This window comes from Carettochelys insculpta, chromosome 2, assembly GCF_033958435.1.
Source record: "Carettochelys insculpta isolate YL-2023 chromosome 2, ASM3395843v1, whole genome shotgun sequence".
NCBI lineage: Eukaryota > Metazoa > Chordata > Testudines > Carettochelyidae > Carettochelys > Carettochelys insculpta.
The window spans coordinates 111,035,368-111,056,225 of NC_134138.1; the positions used below are offsets into that span (position 1 = coordinate 111,035,368).

The 20,858-nt window shown below is 39.4% G+C and overlaps 1 protein-coding gene across 3 annotated transcripts in view; it reads left to right on the plus strand.

Annotated features, from left to right (window-relative positions):
- The window catches only part of ZNF236 (zinc finger protein 236), a 178,311-nt gene extending 158,533 nt beyond the window's left edge, over positions 1-19,778 (plus strand). For all 3 annotated transcript variants that reach the window (XM_074987533.1, XM_074987534.1, XM_074987535.1), the window contains exons 31-33: positions 5,833-5,962; positions 16,744-16,920; positions 17,520-19,778. In XM_074987533.1, the coding sequence (XP_074843634.1) occupies positions 5,833-5,962; positions 16,744-16,920; positions 17,520-17,647 (435 nt within the window). In that variant the 3' untranslated portion in view covers positions 17,648-19,778. The remainder of the gene's footprint in view (positions 1-5,832; positions 5,963-16,743; positions 16,921-17,519) is intronic.
- Positions 19,779-20,858: the final 1,080 nt, after the last annotated feature.

Sequence of the window (20,858 nt, forward strand, 5' to 3'; positions counted from 1 at the left end):
TTAGTCATGTAAATAAATTCTATATATTTGTCATCTTCTCAGTCTTTCCTCTTTGGTATTGGGGTTCATTATGTAGGCATTTCCATGTGAAAAAGAAAATCTCTGTCTCTGCAGCAATAGATGTATCTTTCTGTAAAGCAATTCTCTACTGCAGGCAGCTTCTACTTTCCAAAGTGTTTTTTCTTCCCTTCATTATTTTGTGAATATTGTCTTAAAATTTTTGGAGAGAATAAGCAGTCTGATAGTATTTGGGCTTTGCAAGATGGAATAAATATTGCTTTACTTGGTAGTTTTCTAATTACTGTTCTCAGAGTGCTCCTTTGCTATTCCAATTTGTTGCTACATATGATTGGATAAACAAAGATATACTTCCCTAAAAAAAGCAAAAATTCATCTCTGATGCTCCCTATCTTCCTTGGCAAAGGGTGAGGTCTGCTAGACTTGTATCTTAATCCGTGAATGATCTTCATAAAACTGTATCCTCTAAATAAAGTTCTAGTCAAATTCCGGTAAAGCAAGATTTTTTTCATCAGCAAGCATGGCTCATTCATTACAGGTATGAGATAGGTAATGCTTCCACTTGTCAGACTGAGGTATATGCGAATACTTCCACTTCTATAAGAGTACTACTACTTAAGGATAATTTTACCAAAAGTCATGCAATCCTATTTTGGGTAATTTTGGTACTGCCAAATTCTTCCAAGAGCCACAAGGACAGACTTCATTCCAGCTACAGGAAGTAGTTCATTAACACTGTTCTCCACAAATTTTACCAAAAGAAGTAGATGCTTGGATGTAAGTGCCTGGAGTAGAAGCAGTGGAGGCCCTCCTCATATTGAAACTGGCCAGAAAACCCAAAACAAAACCCTGCATGTCAGTACAGGTCCTGGGAAGCAGTCTTCTCGTGCTTCCAATAAAGTGTGATAGCCTGAACAATTAAACAAATTCTGTGTGGCAGTGAGTTTATTCATCAGTTAGTTAAAACTTTTCTCTCTCTTTTTCATAACAGTCCCCTGCTCTGAACCATGGTAAGTATCTACCTCTACCCACCCTCCCCCCGGGGCAAATAAATAAATAAATAAAAACTTTATTTTCTTTGATTTGGGACCCAAAAAACAAAAACAGAAAAAACAAAACAAAAAAACACAAACCAGTCCCATTTCTAGAAAGATTCTACAGTGACTTTGTGGTAAAAACACAGATTCCAGAATATATACTATCAAAACAAAAAAGCAGCCCAATAGCACTTTAAAGACTAACAAAATAATTTATTAGGTGATGAGCTTTCGTGGGACAGACCCACTTCTTCAGATCATAGCCATGCCAGAGGAGACTCAATATTTAAGGCACAGAGAACCAAAGATAGTAATCAAGGTTGCCAGATCAAAAAAATATTATCACACTGAGCAAATCAGACAGCAGAGGGACAGAAGCGGGTGGGGGTGGTGGGGAGTCAAGAATTAGATAAAGCAAAGTATGCAAAAGATCCCCTATAATGAGCTAGAAAATTCCCATCCCTGTTCAAGCCACGTGTTAATGTGTCCAATTGGAATATAAGAGAGAGTTCAGCAGCCTCAGGAGTTTGGAAAGAGAGGCTGCTGAGCTCTCTCTTATATTCAAATTGGACACATTAACACGTGGCTTCAACCGGGAGGGGAATTTTCTAGCTCATTGTAGGGCCTCTTTTGCATACTTTGCTTTGTCTAATTCTTGGCTCCCCCACCTCCTTCTGCCCCTCTGCTCTCTGATTTGCTCACCTGGATATTTTTCTGATTTGTCAACCTCGATTGTTATTTTTGGTTCTCTGTGCCTTAAATATTGAGTCGCTTCTGGTGTGGCTATGATATGAAGAAGTGGGTCTGTCCCACGAAAGCTCATCACCTAATTATTTTGTTAGTCTTTAAAGTGCTACTGGACGGCTCTGTTGTTCTGATAGTATGTAGACTAGCACAGCGATCTCTCTGTTACCACTCAACATGCAAGTTTTCAGAAAGAGTGTGATACTAGACCAAAGACATCAAAACAGCTATGAAGAAATTCAGATTCAGAAGGGAATTATTAACAGCTACATTCTCTTCAGTAGACTATTTCCCACTGTCAGAGCCAGTGAAAAATATCAGCAAGTTCACATTTGCCATCCTCACTGCAAGTTTCTCTATTTACATATGGAAAAGACACCACTGCCAGCTTAGAATACTCCCATTTCACCTCTTAACTCCAAAGATTCTCTCAAAACCAGTAGGGAGGTCATTGTCAGGTCGTCAGGCACCCATCTGTTAGCTAGTTGTAGATGACATTCCTGTTAAGAGTCAGATCTCCAGGATAGCAACTAAGAAATCCTAAATAGTTCTCAGGAACATGATTGTATCATGAACAGGAGTCACCAAATGGGTCCTGAGTTTCCGCTGTGGTTCTGTGTACAAGACTGGTGGAAGAAATGAAGAATGCGCATAGTTACCTTTCGCAAGGCCATATTTCAAAGTGTTTGAAGCCAGTGTGAGATTGTACATTTATGGAGCCCATGTCTTAACAATTTATCCAGGAAATTATATTGGCCAGATCATGAAAAATTTATGCTTGACTTTGGAACTTTAAATTAAAAAAAAAATGAGGCGCACACACACAACCAGCTTTGTGTGTGTGTGGTTGGGGGAGATGGTCAATTGGACAACACTACAGTGGTAGCGTAACTGCGTGGGTGTGTCTACACGGGCACAAATCTTTGAAATAGCCATGCTAATGGCCATTTCGGAGATTACTAATGAGGCGCTGAATTGAATATTCAGCACCTCATTGGCGTTAGGACGCTTCCGGATGCGGCGCTTCGAAAGCCCCGCTTTCGAAATTTCACGGCTTGGCACAGCTACATGGGGGTCCTTTTCGAAAGGACCCGCACCTTTCGAAATCTCCTGATCCTGATCACTGATCGGAATAAGGCGATTTCAAAAGGGGTGGGTCCTTTTGAAAAGGACCCCTGTGTAGCCACGCCGATCCGCACACTTTCAAAAGCGGGGCTTTCAAAGCGCCACAGCTGGAAGCGTCCTAACGCTAATGAGGAGCTGAATATTCAATTCAGCGCCTCATGAGTAATCTTTGAAATATGGCTATTTTGAAGATTTGTGCCCGTGTAGACACAGCCCATGGGTAGGGGAAAGGAGGGTGATTGTTTCTGAAAATAAAATGCTAGAAACAGTCCAACAGATAACAATAAAATAGATTTTAATAAGTCTTTCACATCAAAAGGCTAGAAGAGAGAGACCTCAGAACAGAATAGTATTTCAATTAAGAAAACAAGATTTTGGGGATACCATAAGTAGATTTATTGTCCCATTGAAACACAGCCACCTCATACCGTACTTTTTGAACGATATCAGAAGTAGATCACATCCATTTCATTTAGGTAAATATCAGCATCTTGATTGTAGAAATTCCCTGTACACTCCAAAGAGAGAGAGAGAGAGAAATATGAAGTTGGTGTATACCCCTAATTGTCTACTTTTGTCAGGGAGGCTAACCGATAATAGTTAGTTGGGGCTATTTATATTTGACATTTTTTTTTTTATTGTTTCTTTGTAATGGTCATTCTTCTTGCTCACTGCTCAGAAGTCATAGAGTTGGAAATAATTAAGGTTGTATGGACTGGGAATTAAAATATTTTGTGTGATGTGTTTTTATTTGTCCTGCTAAAAAGAATCTTCACTAGTTAATTCCACTAAGGTTTAGTCCAGTTATAAATGTTCCATGCATTGTTACGCAAGGGAAATTGATTTCATGGATTGGTAGATTCCAAAGCCAGAAAGTTCCATTGTGATCATCTAAACTGTCCTCCTCCATAACATGATCCAAAATGCCCCCAACATAATCAAAAGAGCATGTATTTTAGGGGAAAAAAAAAATCTAATCTTGATTTAGAAATGTTTAGTGATGGAGAATCCATTATGACCCTTACTAAATTGCTCCGTTGTTAATTATGCTCACTGTTAAAATGTATTCTGAGTTTGTGTAGCTTCAACTTGTAGCTATTGGATCATGTTACACTTTGGTCTGCCAGACTACGAAGAATACCATTACAGTAGGACCACCCCCCCCGCGCTTTGCGCGGATTGACGTACACATTTTTATATTCAAGTGAATCGAGTCCGGGGGGAGCCTACTTTCTTGTATTCCATGTTACTGCTTACCTCATGCTGCCGGCAGGTAGGAGGTAGCTCCTGCCTTGCGGCTGCCCACCACTGCAACATCAGGGCCAAGAGGGACAGGCACGGCTGATGCTGCCTGGGACCAAGCCACGCCACAGCTGGAGCTGCCCAGGGCTCCAGTGCTGTGGCTGGAGCTACCGCCACCCAAGCAGCCCCTGGGTCAAGCTGCACCGCATCTGCGGTCCTGTAGGGGCACCATGGCTACTCTGCATGGCTGGTGGCTGGAGACCCTAACCCGACCCCTACCTGCCTGTAGGGGGAGCTGGAACCGCTGGCTGGAGCAGAGGCTTCAGCCTCCTGCATCCCCCAACCAGGGGAATTCTGGGAATCTCTCCAACCCCACCACCACCGATTTACATGGAAGTTGCCCAGAATGCAACCTCCACGTGAATCAAGGTTTTACTGTATTAAATATTTTTTCTTCACTTAATTACATATAGACTGTCCATTAAGTTGCTTCTTAATCTTCTCTTTGAGCTCCTTGAGTCTGTTACTGAAAGACTTTTTCTAAACCTCTAATCATTCTTGTCGCTCTTTGAACATCTGTAATTTGTCAGTATCCTTCTTCCCATTTTAGCAATTTATGAATCAAATTTGTTTTGGAAGAGTTCGTCTGGTGTCAGAGTACAGTGGGCATAGCAAAATGGGTGTAATTGTTTAGCGAAAAGTTTAAGATATCCAAATTCTGCAGAACACCTGACTATTCTCTACAATGTGCAGAAGTCCTGAAGATGCTATTTAATAGGCTTCTTCTGTTTTTAGAGCAGGAGCTTAAGTATTGCATGTCTTAGAGATAGTAGTAGTCATATTTAGCTGATTATGTAATTTGAGGTGTGCAAAATGATTTAATCATCTTAAATTTATTATTCCTGATGTTATTTATCATGCCTGCATGCCATGCACCTACAGGAAGAATTAAAAGGATGAGCTACATGGAATAATATCACTATGGAAAAAGGAATCCTTAAAAACTGTCCTATAAAGCTTTGTTGGCTTGCATCAGAGGGCAGAATTTGACATTATATTGGACACTGAAATAATTGCAGAAGCTGCTTGTGTTAGAAACCCTTTTGTGGGTTCTAGAGGTCAAAAAAGGATTTGGTTGAAGAAAGCAAAGAAACAATTTTCATGAACAGCATCACACAAATAGATGTTTCTGTTGTGCTTCAGCTGTCTAATTTATACAAGATGATGCCAGATTTATAGTGTTCAATTAACACCCAAGGCAGTGAAAAATTCTGCTGTTTGCAGAGCATTTCAGAAACACTTATTATAAACACAGTTAATAATTACACTGAATCAAATGTTGAAGACTAAAATCTCATTTGTTGAAAAATATGCCTTTTAGGTGTGAGAAGACCTGTCCAATGCCAGAAAAAAAGCTTTGTCTGTTAACTATGTTAACAAAAGTAGTTGTATGGAATGACAAGGAAAATTTTACATCGCTCAACCATTGCTCAGATTTCATTTCGATAATGACCTCTGTCATTTTAAAAGAAAAGAATGTCAGCTTCTATCTTCCTCACACATTTTTGTTAATGACTAAGACTCTGTGCTGTTGGTCCAAAAATATAAATCAGTTTGCTTAAGAAATGAATCTATAAAACCATTTCATTTTCCATGTTTTGATTAGGAGCACATACAAACCCATCAGGGTGGACCTTCACTAAGTTCCCAGAAGCCAAGAGTGTTTAAATGTGATACTTGTGAAAAGGCTTTTGCTAAACCAAGTCAGTTGGAGAGGCATAGCCGCATCCACACAGGTAATATCTACGTAGTTCCCTCCTCTTGTGATTTTTCTTGTGGATCTTGTGATATTCAATGGTTTACTTAAAGCCTCTGCTTCTGGATTCATGTGGATATTTAAGAATATCAGTTTCTATATAAAATAATGAGAGAGTTTCTAGGCCTCAGGGTCCTGGGAGTGTGGGGGGGGAGACAAATGGCTAGAGCCTTAAACTAAGAGAACAGCAGAAAGCAAAGAAAAAGAGCCTAGTGCTTATTATTTTAAATTTATTGTGAGTTTTGCTGTTTTAGGTAAATGACATTTTGTCAGTTGCTGGTACGTGTTAATAGAGGCATATCAGTAAAGCATTATTTAAATGTAGGGATTTTTAAAAATGGACCTGATTTTCCAAAGTCTTGTAGGTGAACATGGATACAGTTGTCTGTTGTCTTTGCGTGCCTGCCAATGGTGGTGTGCACTGTACAGAAATTCAGTCCTATGACTCATACTCCATTGTTACTCAAAGATTTGTTTCCTCAAACTTAATACTAGTGCCTTATTCTGATGAATTGTTTTCCAAGGCAGAATGTACACAATTTGTGTTATATAGTTTGTCCTTTTCAAGAAAATACTTAGTGTTTGTTTTAAATCAGTGAGTCCAGCGTGTGACTTAGGCTCCTTTTACAAGGAGGTGGGTTGGAGACACCACAGTTACAGCTGACTTACACTGTCTGCCTCATCTACATCTTAGGTCTTGTTTTTACTGCTGCACTAAATTAGCACTGCTGCAATCAATGCAGCAGTGTTAATTTAGCAGTTCTTATGAAGATGCGATAAGTCAACAGGCGAGTGCTCTCCAGTCAATGTAATTAATTCACCTCAGCTAGTGGCAGAAGCTATGTCAAGAGGAGAGCATTTTTCAAAAAGGTAGCACAGTGTAGATACTGAGTTAAATTAATGCAGGTAAAGTCACTTGGTGGGGTGGGTTTTTTATTAATCCAAGGAATGTAAATTGGATCAACTTGAGTGGCAGTGTAGGCAAAGTCTTAGAATCAGATTTGGAATGAGCTGTGGGTAGCTGCTGTCGCTACAACCCATTGCTCAACAGCATCGCAACTGGCTGCTAAGCTGCAAAAATAGGGATAAGTTACTAACTGGCTACGCCACTCCAGGTTTTCCTGCCGGGCTCTAGATGCTCAAGGATGGCAGACTAGGAGCTTGAGTAGTGGGTTCAAGCAAAAAAGGTCTGAGTCAAAGAGTGTACAGAGCAGTGTGCTTCCAACAAAGAATTACCAAGTAACAGAGAAGTACAGATTGTATTAATAAGAGGAAATGTAATCATACATCAGGTTTTGAAATGGCAAAGGGAATATAGAAAAATAAGTGACGTACTACATTTATTTTATATAAATGTTCTTTTCAATTTTCTTTACCGATTCAGATGCTTGGATTATAGTTCAAAGCTCTGGAAACAAAGATATGCTTCCGTGACATCAGGCTTTCTGTCTTCAGCAAACCAGTGTGTTTGAGGTTAAACAAGTATATTCATGAATCCCAGGGCCTATTTGTTTCCATTTCAGGGAAATGGGTTGTGCAAGAATTCATTGTCCCAATAACAACTGTAATTTGGTAGCTCCTCATAATTGACAATCTTGTGCTAGAGAAGGGAACAGGACAGAGGCCTGAGGAAAAATGGAAAAAGCAGTCTTGAAGCTTGAGCAGCTCTTTCTGAGAGCAAGATCCCACTTCTAGTCTCTCTCCTGGGGGACCAGAAGAGGGGGAATGTACCTATGGTGTTTTAGAACTGAGGCAGCACTCTGGTTGAGCATCAGTCACTCCTACAATCTGCAGAATCAGATGAACACTCTCTGGGTGAAATAAATCACAGGGTTGAAGGCTTTTGACAGACAGATCCTGGGAATAGAATGGAGCTGTACAAAGGCAGTCAATGAGCTCACTGAACAGCAGGAACACATGAAGCAGGAGACTGCCAGTTTTGAGAAGGTGAAGCTGGTTCTGGCCACTGAATGTAAAGAGGTGCCAAGGATAGCTGGACGAATCTATCCTGTGAGCGAGACCCTGGGAGTACAGGAGGAATAGTAGGCAGGAGCTCTGTGAAGAAGGTAAGTTATATGGAGACCTTTAGAACAAGAACCTTCAGTCTGAAAGGCTGGCAGAAGGAGTTGGCGTATGTGCTTATGTTGGAGATGAAATGCTCTGTCAGCTGTAGAGACCAGTGGGCCCATGCAGGTTGAACTTCTCTTGGGACCTGACTGGTGCTGGACGAGATAATTTACTGAGTGATGAGAGGTAAATATTTTCCAGCACATTACCAACACTTCCACAGCTTACTGGACTCCTAGAAGACAGTCAGGGGTAAATAAGAGCACAGAACACTGAGAGCCAGGACTGGTGGCTGTAGACAAACTTTGTGGGACCAAGGGAAACTTGGCCACACCCATGATTACAGAGTGGAGAGTGTTCCAGATTAGAGAGGTTCAACCTGTACCAAAATAGAGATGCAGGAGCAAGAGAGAGGATATAGAAAGCATCCAGCAGTCCTTAGAGAGATTCCAATGGGATCATTGTCCTATAGCTTTCTGGCCTGAGTCTGGGCCAGTTTTGAAAATGAAAAGAAGTAAATAGTGGGGTTCCTCAAAGATCTCTACTGGGATTTGTGCTGTCCAATATATTCATAAATGATCTGAAAAAGAGGTAAATTTCAGTGGCTAGTTTGCTCAAGACAGTTAAGTTCAAAGGTGACTGTGAAGAGTTAGAAAGAGATCTCATTATGTTGCATGACTAGGAAGTAAAGTAGATAAAATTAATTTTTGACAAAGTCAAAGTAATACACACTGGAATAATCCCAGCTATGCAAACAAACAGAGGGGAGTCTAAATTAGCTGTTACCATTCAAGAAAGAGACTTCACAGTCATGTATAATTCTCTGAAAATGCCTGCTCATTGTGCAGCTGCAAATAAGATGCGAACAAAACATCATGAACCATTAAGCAAAGGTAGGTGAAGTGATAGAAAATAACATTCTACTATATAAATCCATGGTATCCCCACATCTTGAAAATGGTATGCAGTTCTGGTTACCCCATCTCGAAGACTGTGTACTAGAATAGGAAAAGTTGTGCAGAAGGGCAACAAAAACATTTAGCCGAATGGAACAACTTTCATAGGAGGAGGCATGAAAAAGACTGATTGTTCAGCTCAGCAGAGAGACAACTAAGGGCAGATATGATAGAAATCTTTAAATAATGAATGGTATGTAGAAGATGTTTAGGGAAATAGTATTTATCCGTTCACATAACATCCACTTGGGAACATACAATGAAATAACATAAAGGAAGTACTCGTTCACAAAATGTATAGTCAGCATGTGGAACTAATTGCCAGGCAGTGTCATGAAGGTCAAAATTAAACAGGCATTCAAAAATGAATTAGATAAATTCATGGAGCCAAGATGATAAAGAACATAACCCATGCGCCAGATGTCCCTAAATCTCTGACTGCTAGAATCTGGGAGTGGACAACAGGAAATTGATCACTGTAAGTGCCCTGTCTTGTTCATTCTCTCTGAAGCATCTGGCACTGTTCATTATTGGAAGATAGGATACTGGATTAAATGGACACAGAAGCAAGGAGTGGGGAGTACCTACCCCGCAGGGCGAACAACCCTTTTTGAGTCTGGAAGTTTGAGGAAGGAGGGCCATCCAGAGGGAAGAAATTGAATCTGGTGTTTAGCTTATAGCTCCAGCCATGGAAGGGCTATCTGAGTCTAACCTTGAAGGTTGGGAGAAACCCCTGCATAAACAAGACAGAGGAGGTGAACAAAGAGACATGGGGAAATTCCCAGGAAGAGAAGATTCCCCCAGCATACTGCTTGGAGGAAGCACAGAACCCACTGAGTAAGCGAAGGAGCCTTGCCACATCAAGTACTGATTCTTGAAAAGAGCTTCCTCTTATCCCATGACTGCTTATTTTGCTTGAAAATCTTTGGTGAAGGACCTTAGTAAAAAGTAAAAGTACACTATATCAACTGAATTACCATTGTCCACATGCTTGTTGATCCTTTCAAATAATTATGAAGATAGGTGAGACTTTATTTCCCTGTTGACTCATCCGTATGGCTCATAATTCTGTGCTTTCCAACCTGTTTCCTTGGCACTGAAGTTAGGCTTACCCACCTGTAATTGCTAGAATTGGCATTATGTGAGTAATCCTCCAGACATCTGGAACAAAGGCTGATTTAAACAATAGGTTTTATTCCATAATTACAACACTGAAGATTTCCTGAGTTCTTTCAACATTTTTGGGGATTACATCTGGTTCTAGTGACTTATTATTGTTAGAGTTACCAGTTTATTCCAAAACACACACTGACACCTCAGAGTGGGTTTCTTTCTCACATTTGTCTCTTAGAAAGAGTGGGTGCAATGTGGGAATCTCTTTCAGATCCTTTGTAATGAAGACTGAAGGAAAGAATTTATTTAGGCTGTGTCTACACAAGCCCCTGCCTTTTTGAAGGGGCATGTTAATGAGGGAGTTCAAAAGATGCTAATGAGGCACTGCCATGAATATGCAATGGCTCATTAGCATAGTGGCAGCTGCAGTACTGCTTTCGAATAGCACACCCCCTGTGGAGGCAGGAGCCTTTCAAATCGACCCTTAGGACATCGAAAGTCCTTCCTTCCCATTTGTTTTGGGAAGAAGGGGCTTTCAAAGACTGGGGGGGGGGTTGTTTCAAAAGGCCCCCAGCTACGTGGGCGGCACGTGATTCAAAAGCAGCACTTTTGAATCACCGCAGTAGCCATTATGCTAATGAAGAGCTGCATATTCGTGGCAGCGTCTCATTAGCATCTTTCAAAATCCCTCATTAACATGCCCCTTCCGAAAGGGGGCGGCTCGTGTAGACAGAGCCTTAGTTTCTCCACAATGAGCTGGTCTTTCTTGAGTACTCCTTTAGCACCAGAATTGTACAGTGGCTCCACTGGTCATTGGTAGCCTTCCTGCAACTGATGCACTTTAAAAACTTTGTTTTGCTATGAGCTTTTCAAGTTCTTTGCCAAATTATACTTTCACACTTGATGGGCTGCAATTGATACTTCTTTCTATTTTCCTCTGATGTTTTTAAAGAATACCTTTATTGTTTCCAACTCCTGTTTTACTCTGCTGTTTTAGCCAAGTTGGTATTGTTTTGGTCATCATATTCTTGTTGTTTTTATTTGGGTTATATGTTCAGTTTGCTCTGTATTTACAGTCTTTTTTTTTTTTTTCCATGCAGCATGCAGGCATTTAAACTCTCGTTTCTGCTCCTCTACTTAACTGGCTCCTTTTTGAAGTTCAATTCTACTAGTGTGGGGGATTTTATTTATTTATTTATTTATTTATTGCCTCTTTCTGCCATCCAGTTGTTAAATTTAATTACATTATGGTCACTGTTACCAACTGGTTCTGCTATATTCACCCTTTAGACCAGATCCTGTGCTCCATTTAGGACTAAATAAAAACTTGTCCTCTTGTGAGTTCCAAGACTAGTTACTCCAAGCACTAGTCTTTAATGGTGTCTAGAAATGGTGCTCTGTGATGACCTAGGATATGGCAGTTGCATTTCTAAGCAGTCACTGCTGGGACTGTGCCTCATTCTTTCCCTTTAAAAAGTAACCTTAGCAAATGTGTTCTGGAACACCCAGCCAACTCTGCCACGTCAACAGTTGCTCAGCTAGCCCCCCACTGCCATGAACAAACACCAAACAGGTGGGCTTCAGCTTCTGAAGCCCATGACATCCAAGTGGAACAAATTGGCTCCGTGAGACCAGGGAAAGACTTCATGTTATTTACAAAGAAAAAAGATACAGTGCAAAAGTGGTGGTGTATATGGCTGAAGGAGCGAGGTTTGAAGTTGAGAGAGAGGGAAACCTGAGAGTCCTCCCCACACAGAAGTGAGGAATGCTCTAGGGAGGCCATTGCACTAATGTCTCCAACATGAGGTAGGGAGACAATTACAAGTATTTGCTCCAGACTCACTGTGAATCCCCAAGACTAAACAGATGAAAAGACTCCCAGAGGCTGTTGGTATCTAGTGACCACTGGAAGGAACCATTACCCCATCAGAAGTAGTAATGGCTCAAGAAGAGAAGGAAAATTTAAGGAAGTATTAGAAGATTTAAAAAAAAAAAAGTTGAGGAAAGAAGGAAGTGATTCCCTTTTCTCTTCTAGTAAAGAGAGAGCTCACAAGCTCCACTCCTTCATAGGAAATGTTCCCTTAAGCCACACAGTTTGAGAGGGGAGAGGACTTGTGTGTGGTGTGTTGAAGGAACAAGCCCCCGAAAATATCTGCAGCACGGGGCCAGCCCCAACCCCGGCATGTATTGCCTTGGGTGCAGGGGGGTGGGGTGGGGGGCAGTCCCTGAAAATATCTGCAGCCTGGGGACTGTTGAGTGACCTGTTGACATGGTTCAATCAGTTGTGCACTGCGGGGGCGGGGGGGGCAGCCCCATAAAAATTTCTGTGGCCTGGTATAAATTCCAGAGGTTGAAGCTTCTAAGAATGAGCCCCAGAAGATGTTTCACAGAGAAAACAAGTTTCTTGCAGGGAAGAAGCCTTCACCCCGCACAGGGCAGGACATGCCGCTGTCTAGTCTCCACAGTTAAGCCTCCATATTTTGTCATGAGGTGGGAGCTAGCCTGCCAACTGAGATCCTGGCTTTCCTGATGGCTGCATGCTGGGGCTCTTTTTCATGGCTAGATGCAATAGCCACATTGTCCCGAAAGAAAATGAATTCCAATTTCTGGGCTTCCTGTTTCCTACTTCCTGCACACTTGGAGGGCAGTGGAGACGAAAGCAGCCAGAATGGACACATTCGGGACATTGTGGGATACCTTTGGAGACTGATAAAATCGATTTAAAGTAGCACTGTTTTCACATTAGCATTAATTTGACCTTTTAAATTAAACTTGGTATTACGCCTCATTGGAAGGTTGAGGTGAGCATGTCAACCTTAGTGCCCCTTAAAATTGACCTAATGTATTTTGCAATGAAGACAATCAAATTGTAAAATGGAGCTAAGTGCCTTAAAATCAACTTTATGCTGTAGTGTAGACAAAGTTATATACCTAGTCAGCATGCAAATAGTTGAAATCCCCCGTTGTTATTGGGTTTCCTGTTTTTGTTGTGTCTCTAGTCTCCTTGAGCATTTCATAGTCACTCACCACCCTGGCCAAATGGTTGATAGTATATTGCGATGTTATACTTTTTATTTCAAGTTTTTACTTTGCAATGCCTAAATTAGACCATTTTACACAAAACCAGTTAATAAGAACCTTGAGTTTTACTCTCTAGACTTACTCGTTCCTTCAGTTACTTTTGAATTGGTTTAATCCCTTTTTGAAGGACATGGGCTTAAATTGTCTCGGATAAGTAGAGTTTGGAATTAATGAAGTTATTCCATTCACTTTCACGCTCCGAGGCTACGTCTGCACTAGCCAAAAACTTCGAAATGGCCATTTCGAAGTTTACTAATGAAGCGCTGAAATACATATTCAGCGCCTCATTGGCATGCGGGTGGCTGCAGCACTTCAAAATTGATGCGGCTCGCTGTCACGCGGCTCGTCCAGACGGGGCTCCTTTTCGAAAGGACCCCGCCTACTTTAAAGTCCCCTTATTCCCATCTGCTCATAGGAATAAGGGGACTTCGAAGTAGGCGGAGTCCTTTTGAAAAGGAGCCCCATCTGGAAGAGCCGTGCGGCGGCGAGCCGCATCAATTTTGAAGTGCTGTGGCCACCTGCATGCTAATGAGGTGCTGAATATGTATTTCAGTGCTTCATTAGTAAACTTTGAAATGGCCATTTGGATGGCCATTTTGAAGTTTTTGGCTAGTGTAGGTACGGCCCATGTTACACTACCTTTTCCTTCTCCATACTTCTTCATGAATCTCTCTCATGAGTGAGTAAGAAGTGACAGTGTTGATTAATGTGTCAGTTGGAACCAATAGAAAAGGTCCCTGGGTGTTATCAGGCAAAAAGGTTTTACGTCTGATATTTCTTGATATCCAAAAATAAAAGAGAACTTTGGGCTTCTTGTTCTATTTTAGTTTGTTGACCTTTTTTATAGTCTTAGTAGTTAGATTTCTAAATAACTTTTAGCTACAATTTCACTTGCAAGCTGAAATGTGGTTGGTTCACCTAGTGGAAATCCATGTATACTTGGAGTAGAAATCTCTGTGACTTAAGGGAGTATCGTGTTATTCAGAGGTAAGTCTTGCAAACCCAGAGACACGTGCCTCCAAAAGCAAAAGCAAGCATTACTTGTGCAAAGTAGCAATTAATATTGTTCATAACAAGTGGAGAGCAGTCCCAGGATTGAATTCCTTCTCCCATTGAGGGAATGTGCACTGGGGATTTTCTCTGACATAGGGGCGTTCTATGATCTGTATCAAGCTTGCCTCCTTCTTCCTTGCCCCCAGATGTGTGCACATACAAAAAAGCCGAGGAAACTCTCAGGCCGAAGTGTAATAAGTGTTATGAGCCTAAGGAGAAATCTCTCTGCTTAGGAGAGGGACTCGTATTTCAAGGGCGGGGGAGGAAGGGGGTGGGGAATTGTGCCTTTTGATCCCCAGCCATAACCCCTATCTTTGCAAGGGAAAGAGGCGCAGGGTCTAAAGAGTGGGGAACAATCTCTGTCTGTCTCTTTCTGTGCCCCTTTCTTACTCCACAGGCTGGCTTTGTATTAAAGTGTAAGTAAGGCTAGCTGGAGGCAGTCTGAGATTAGACACATGAGAATTCAACTCCCTACAAAGCTGCACCATTACAGGATTACAGAGGTTAAGAGAGAAATCTGTTATGTTCACAATTATGCTGATTTACTGAGTAAAGTCCTGAGCAGAGCTAGCTTGTTCCTACCATAGTTGGGTGGTAACTCTCCTGGGGTACAGGCAGGCAACATGCAATGTTCCTGGGGATTGAATGAAGTTATTTGTACCAGTATCCCTCTTCATCTGAGTAGTCCTCCAGGCCAGGATCAATAGTATGCTATCACCCCCCTGTGAGCAGCCTGGGAAAGTAGCCCATGCACCATGAAACAAAACAAAATAAACCCACCCTTGACTTTACTGGTAAACTAGCTTGAAAGAGGACTGCAGAATTGGCATGAGTAGGTGCAAGATAGCAAAGAAGGTCAATGATTTGCAATGAATTCATTAAATAGACATTTTATCCCTAGCCACCTACTTTGATAACATTTTAGGATCCAAATGAGGATATTTGATCACAACTAAATTTAAAGTAAAATGGTATGTAATGATATATCGTGAAGTTTTGGAAACATAATGCTGGTGTGGCAATAGCTGCTCCAATATAGTGAATATAATGTAAGTGAGGGGTTGCAGAGAGGAGAGAGAAGTTTTTCTTTGTAATTTTGAATATGTGATATTACCAGTGAGCCCAAAATTTTGATTTAAACAATTCATTTTTGTTTTGCATTGTATATTTGTTATCCTCCTAAAGAAAATTTCCCATTGATTGAGAATCATTAAAATACGTTGCTTTACAATGAAATACATCCTTTTTAATAAATTTGGTACCACTTTTTGTTTGATGGGAGGATATACTCTATTTAAGCAGTTATATATCTTAACATACATTTATACAGTTTTTTTATGTTTTGTATTACATTAGAAAATGGCTAATTATACATTTCTCAGTTTCTTTGTAATTTAATTTATTTGATTTTTATCAACATCTGCTTGGATACATGTTAAAATTCAATTGAAAATTAACAAAGCCAGAATTTTAAAATGGCGTTTTTATTATTTAGCTAAAACTACTTTAAATATGAAAAAAATACATATGAAAACAACATTTATCCAAACGTGTTTTGCAGTTTGAACCAAATGTGTTAAATCAGGGAGGTGAATTTTTTTTTCAAATTTAATTTAAAGGTTTTACTAGATTAGATTATAGTGAGTTTAAGCTTTAATAAATTTTGTAATTTGAAATAGGTATTTTAAAAATGACTAATTTAAATACTGAATAATTCAGTTTATGTAAAGCAGCTGATTTAAATTTAAAATAAGCATTTTAACATCACTGGTTTTATCCGCTCTTACACATTAGTGACTGAGTGAAGCTGCAACAGAAACTGACTAGAGACATCATTTGTTTTTCTTTGATTGCACTCTTTAATAAGAAGAATACATTTGTATAATTAAAAGGTGCTTCATAAACTGTTAATGATATCTGGTTGATAGAAATACCCTTAACCTTGACTATAGCAGAGAGAGTATTGTTCTATATTTTATATATAATATAAAACAATGAAATATATAAAGCTACCATCTAAATAATGGTCTGTTTCAGTTAATGAAATTTGTTTAGAAATGAATATGTTCTACTCCAATTAAGTTTATCGTCATATGTAAAAAAACAAGTCTAGTGAATTAAGGAAGTTTATTTGCTTTTATAATCCTTGTATGGTGATCTTTCACCTCTTGGCACAGAGGCTGTTGGTCTCATTTATTATTTTATTGATCACAGTAAATTATTTTTAATGGCACGGTTTTGAACTCTGAGAATTCTGTGTAGCTCAGTTTGTTAGAAATTAATAAAATGGCTTGATTTAAATTACTGAAACAAAGTGGAGTAGTTATTTAAAAATAAAGATGTTCCTGAAGAAACCCAAAAAGGTAAGCTTTTTATCACCTTGTATTCTAAAATTCAAAATTTGTCAAGCTTGCAAAATCTATTTAGTATATTCTGTCCTATGTAGTTTTGTTACCTGAACAGTTGCCATGTGTGTTTTTCTGTTGTGCAGGGGAACGTCCATTTCAGTGTACGTTGTGTGATAAAGCTTTTAACCAGAAGAGTGCCCTTCAAGTGCATATGAAAAAGCACACAGGAGAGAGGCCTTATAAATGTGATTACTGTGCAATGGGTTTTACACAGAAGAGCAATATGAAACTCCATATGAAACGAGCTCATGGTTATGTTGGTAGGTGACACGATGTGTAATAATGTTAAACACACAATCAAATTCTGTGCCAGAAAAGTACAGAAGAGTTAATTACACGGAAGTGTAGGGTGTGTAGTATTTAGGGATGGAATATCATCATCATCATCATCAATAACCGTAGGCTCAGCACCCATTGGTGTCTGATGCCTCTCATTTTATTTCCTTCTGTCTTTCCCTGTCCAGTGCAGAGTGGCTTAGTTTCTGTAGACTAGCTCCTCACCAATCTGGAAATAACTGGGGTATATCAATGAAGGAATAAATAACTTAATGCAAAAAACACTAAACCACATTCACTGAAACAGAGGGTAGTGGCTTCGATATCCCTGTGGCTCTGTAGTTTAGAGGAGGGAGAGTCTAAAACAGAGAATGCAGACTATATACGGTTTTGCATAATTGGTATTACCCAGTTCTAGTGAAATGCACTACTCACTTCAACTATTTTTTTTCTTTAAGATGTTCTGATTTATGAATCAAAATAATTTGTACATCTTCCTCATTGCTTGTTTTTAGTATTTGCAGTGGTCTTGTTGTTTGTATTAATCATAGTAATATATTCTTTCTCTGTCACACTACAATAGGCACTGTACAAGAATCTGCCAGTCATCAAGAACAAGAAGGAGAAGATATTAATCGTACTTTGAATTTAGAAGAGGTTGTTCAAGAATCTTCAAGTGAATGGCAGAGTATAAGCAATGTTTTTCGATGACACCTCATTTCAAAGCTTTGCTTTCAGGACGTGAATTTCTCAACATACATTTTGAAAAAAAATGTAATCATATGGATTTTACAATTGATGCGTCAAGCATTGAAAATAGTAACAATAGAATAATATATGATAGTTTTTTAATTGTTACAGAAAGTACTTAAAGAATCATTGTTTTTTGTAAACTTGTAGGAATATATTGAAAATACACCAATTACTCTGTGTTAAGAGGTCTACAGATCAGTGAACTCAGGTAATACGACATGCAGTTTCATCTTCTAATCCACAGCCGCTATATCTAGTCAAACAATTTACTGGAACTTCATATCAGGAAAGAGCGATTCCCTTGTATTAGTAAAGACGACGAAAAAATAACTTCATGGGAAAACCATGAAAATTGTCATTTACTTTTTTATTTTTAATGTATAGGAAAAAATACTTGAGATTAGAAGAGTGTTACAAAAGAGATGCATGCCGTACAGAATCAATTTTTAGAATGCACAGTGAGAAGTTGAAGTTCTGTTCTGAGTTTCTTTTGAGGAATTTTGGAAATTGAATTGCCCTTGCATCAAAAGGCATTTATGTAGCTAGTCTCTTGAGAAGTGACCAGGCTGTTTCCATTCCAGTTGTAGAGACAGTCATTATTTTTTCTATCAAAATGTCTGAGTCGTCAAGCTCAGCAATAAATATTCAAAGAAAATCCAGACAAAAAGAGATGAAACTGATTAAATACTTCCTGTTTTAAGTTTGCTTTAAGGATCGTCAGGCAGATTTGTGGAAAGCACAAGCCATATACTAATGCTGGGAGGTAACCTAACATTATAAATTTTAATAACAGGCTGGAAGTAAGCTGCAGTACAGATCACCTCAGTTAACACAACAGTAATCTGTACAATAGACATTTGTAGTTCCAAATCTAGAAAATCATCATCATTTGCTCATGCATCAATTCTGAAGGCATTTTTACTGTTTTTGTTGTTTTGCGTGTGTTGGGTTTTTTAAATTATTTCAGTAAAACTACCTAGTTAACTTAAGGTACAGCTACAGCTACGGCAGTGTGTAGAGTACAGACACTGCTTCCCCCAGCTAGTGTGGGTATAAATAGCAATGTAGATGGTGAGGCAGGTCTTAAGAGGTAGAGTGTCCTATACCTCTCAGTCCCCAGGGTGTATGTAGAGAACAGCACTGTGTGCATCCGAATAGGGCCTCAAGTCTGTGTTGCTAATTTCTACAGTGTAGTGTCCCACTGCCTCTCCGCTGCCAGGGCCTTTTTCTTGCTGCCTGCCCACAGCATTATGTAGCTATTCAACTTAATGACAAGTGTGGATAACATCTGCCTTTCATTATGGTGTGTGGCTACATGTGTAGTGCCTTTACTCTACTTACCGCTGTATGTGTAGATATAGCCTTAATACTGCTCTGAAAGGTGCCACTTGCGAAGTGCATTCGTAACAGAGAAACACTGGAATAAAACTTAAGTCATGTTTTAGACATTCCAAAGACAGAAAGCTCTTTGCTTACTTTTACTTCATGTTTTGAATTTATTTATATGTTGTGTGTGTATGTATATATATATATATATAGATAGATAGATAGATATATGTACATATGTATATAAAAATATATGGGCCTCTATGTGGCTGTTCAGTATATTTTGTAAATTAGTAATCCCAATTGCAATATTTCATCAAGTTTTTAAGTTCATATGGATACTTCTAGATCAATATTGGATTAATTGCAATGTAAAATAGAGTTGGTTTATTTTAAACTTTTCAAAAATAATTTTGATTTGCTCTCGGATCCAAACCCTCTCTTCCCCTTTTTCCCACCTTCTTTTTGGTAAATACTGTCTATACTTTGTCTATAAGACCAAGTCATTTCAGATTCCGAAAGAAAAAAATCACTGTTGTTTTTGATAGGGAATCTCTTAATTCTATTGTTAACTCTTGGCATATGTGTACAATAATATAGCTGGTGACATAAAAAACAACACTTTTGTTATGTGGAAATATTTAAGTCAGAAATGTTAATAATAATAATTTTTCCCAACTTTGTGTATGCTATGTTTTTAAAGACAATTTTAAATGGGTATTCTTAGTCATTTTCAAGAATATGTATGAGTAAAAATATTCAATGCAGTGTCAAATATAGAGAACTTGAAATTCTCCTTTCATTTAATCAGCGCTTCCCATTCCAGACAAATAGTCTAGTCCCTCAATCTTGCCTTGTCCTTATTGGTAACTTCCAGATAATGGCATCTTTTTGCTGGGAACCAAGAATTTCACTGTACACAGGAAGCAGGTCTTTTCTATCATAAGGCATGGTTTAAAATACGTAGTCCCTTTTAAAGAGCAGTGCTTTGACTTTAGATCACATACTAGTAAGATAACGAGTGGATGTTTGTCAATATATTAAGTAACATCCTATTGCCAAGCAATGTTTTTTTTTCTGAATTCTCAACCCACTCGAGTTCTTCCAGTTGTGGTATGTTTTCTTGAAAATTTAAGTAAGATGCAGTATTTTTAGAACCATGCCTTGAGTGAGTTCTGCCTTACACAAAAATGTTTAATGTCCTTCCTTTATATATAGGAATTTTTCCAGATTATTCAGGTAAGTTTGAGATGCATAGTATCTGCTGATACTTTGTAGAAGCCCCTTCATCGTTTTTGTTGCCCTCCACTGAACCTGCTCCAGCATATCCACATCCTTTCTATATTGGGGGCCTAAACTGGATGCAGTACTCTAGATGTGGCCTCACCGGTGCTGAATAGAGGGGAACAACAACTTCTCTAGATCTTCTTGAAATGCTCCTCCTAATGCACCCCAATATGCCATTAGCCTTCTTGGCTACAAGGGCACACTGTTTACTCATATCCAGCCTTTCATCCACTATAATTCCTAGGTTGCTTTCTGCTGTACTGCTGCTCAGCCAGTCAGTCCCCAGCCTACAACAATGCTTGGGATTCTTTCATCTCAAGCGCAGGATTCTACAGTTCTCCTTGTTGAACCACAACAGATTTCTTTTGGCCCAATCCTCCAATTTATCCAGGTCACTCTGGATCCTATCTCTATCCTCCAACATATCTACCTCTCCCCCTAGCTTGGTATCATTCGCAAACTTGCTGAAGTTGCAATCCAGTCCCTCATACAGGTTATTAATAAAGATGTTGAACAATACCAGCCCCAGAACCAAGCCTTGTGGCACTCCACTTAA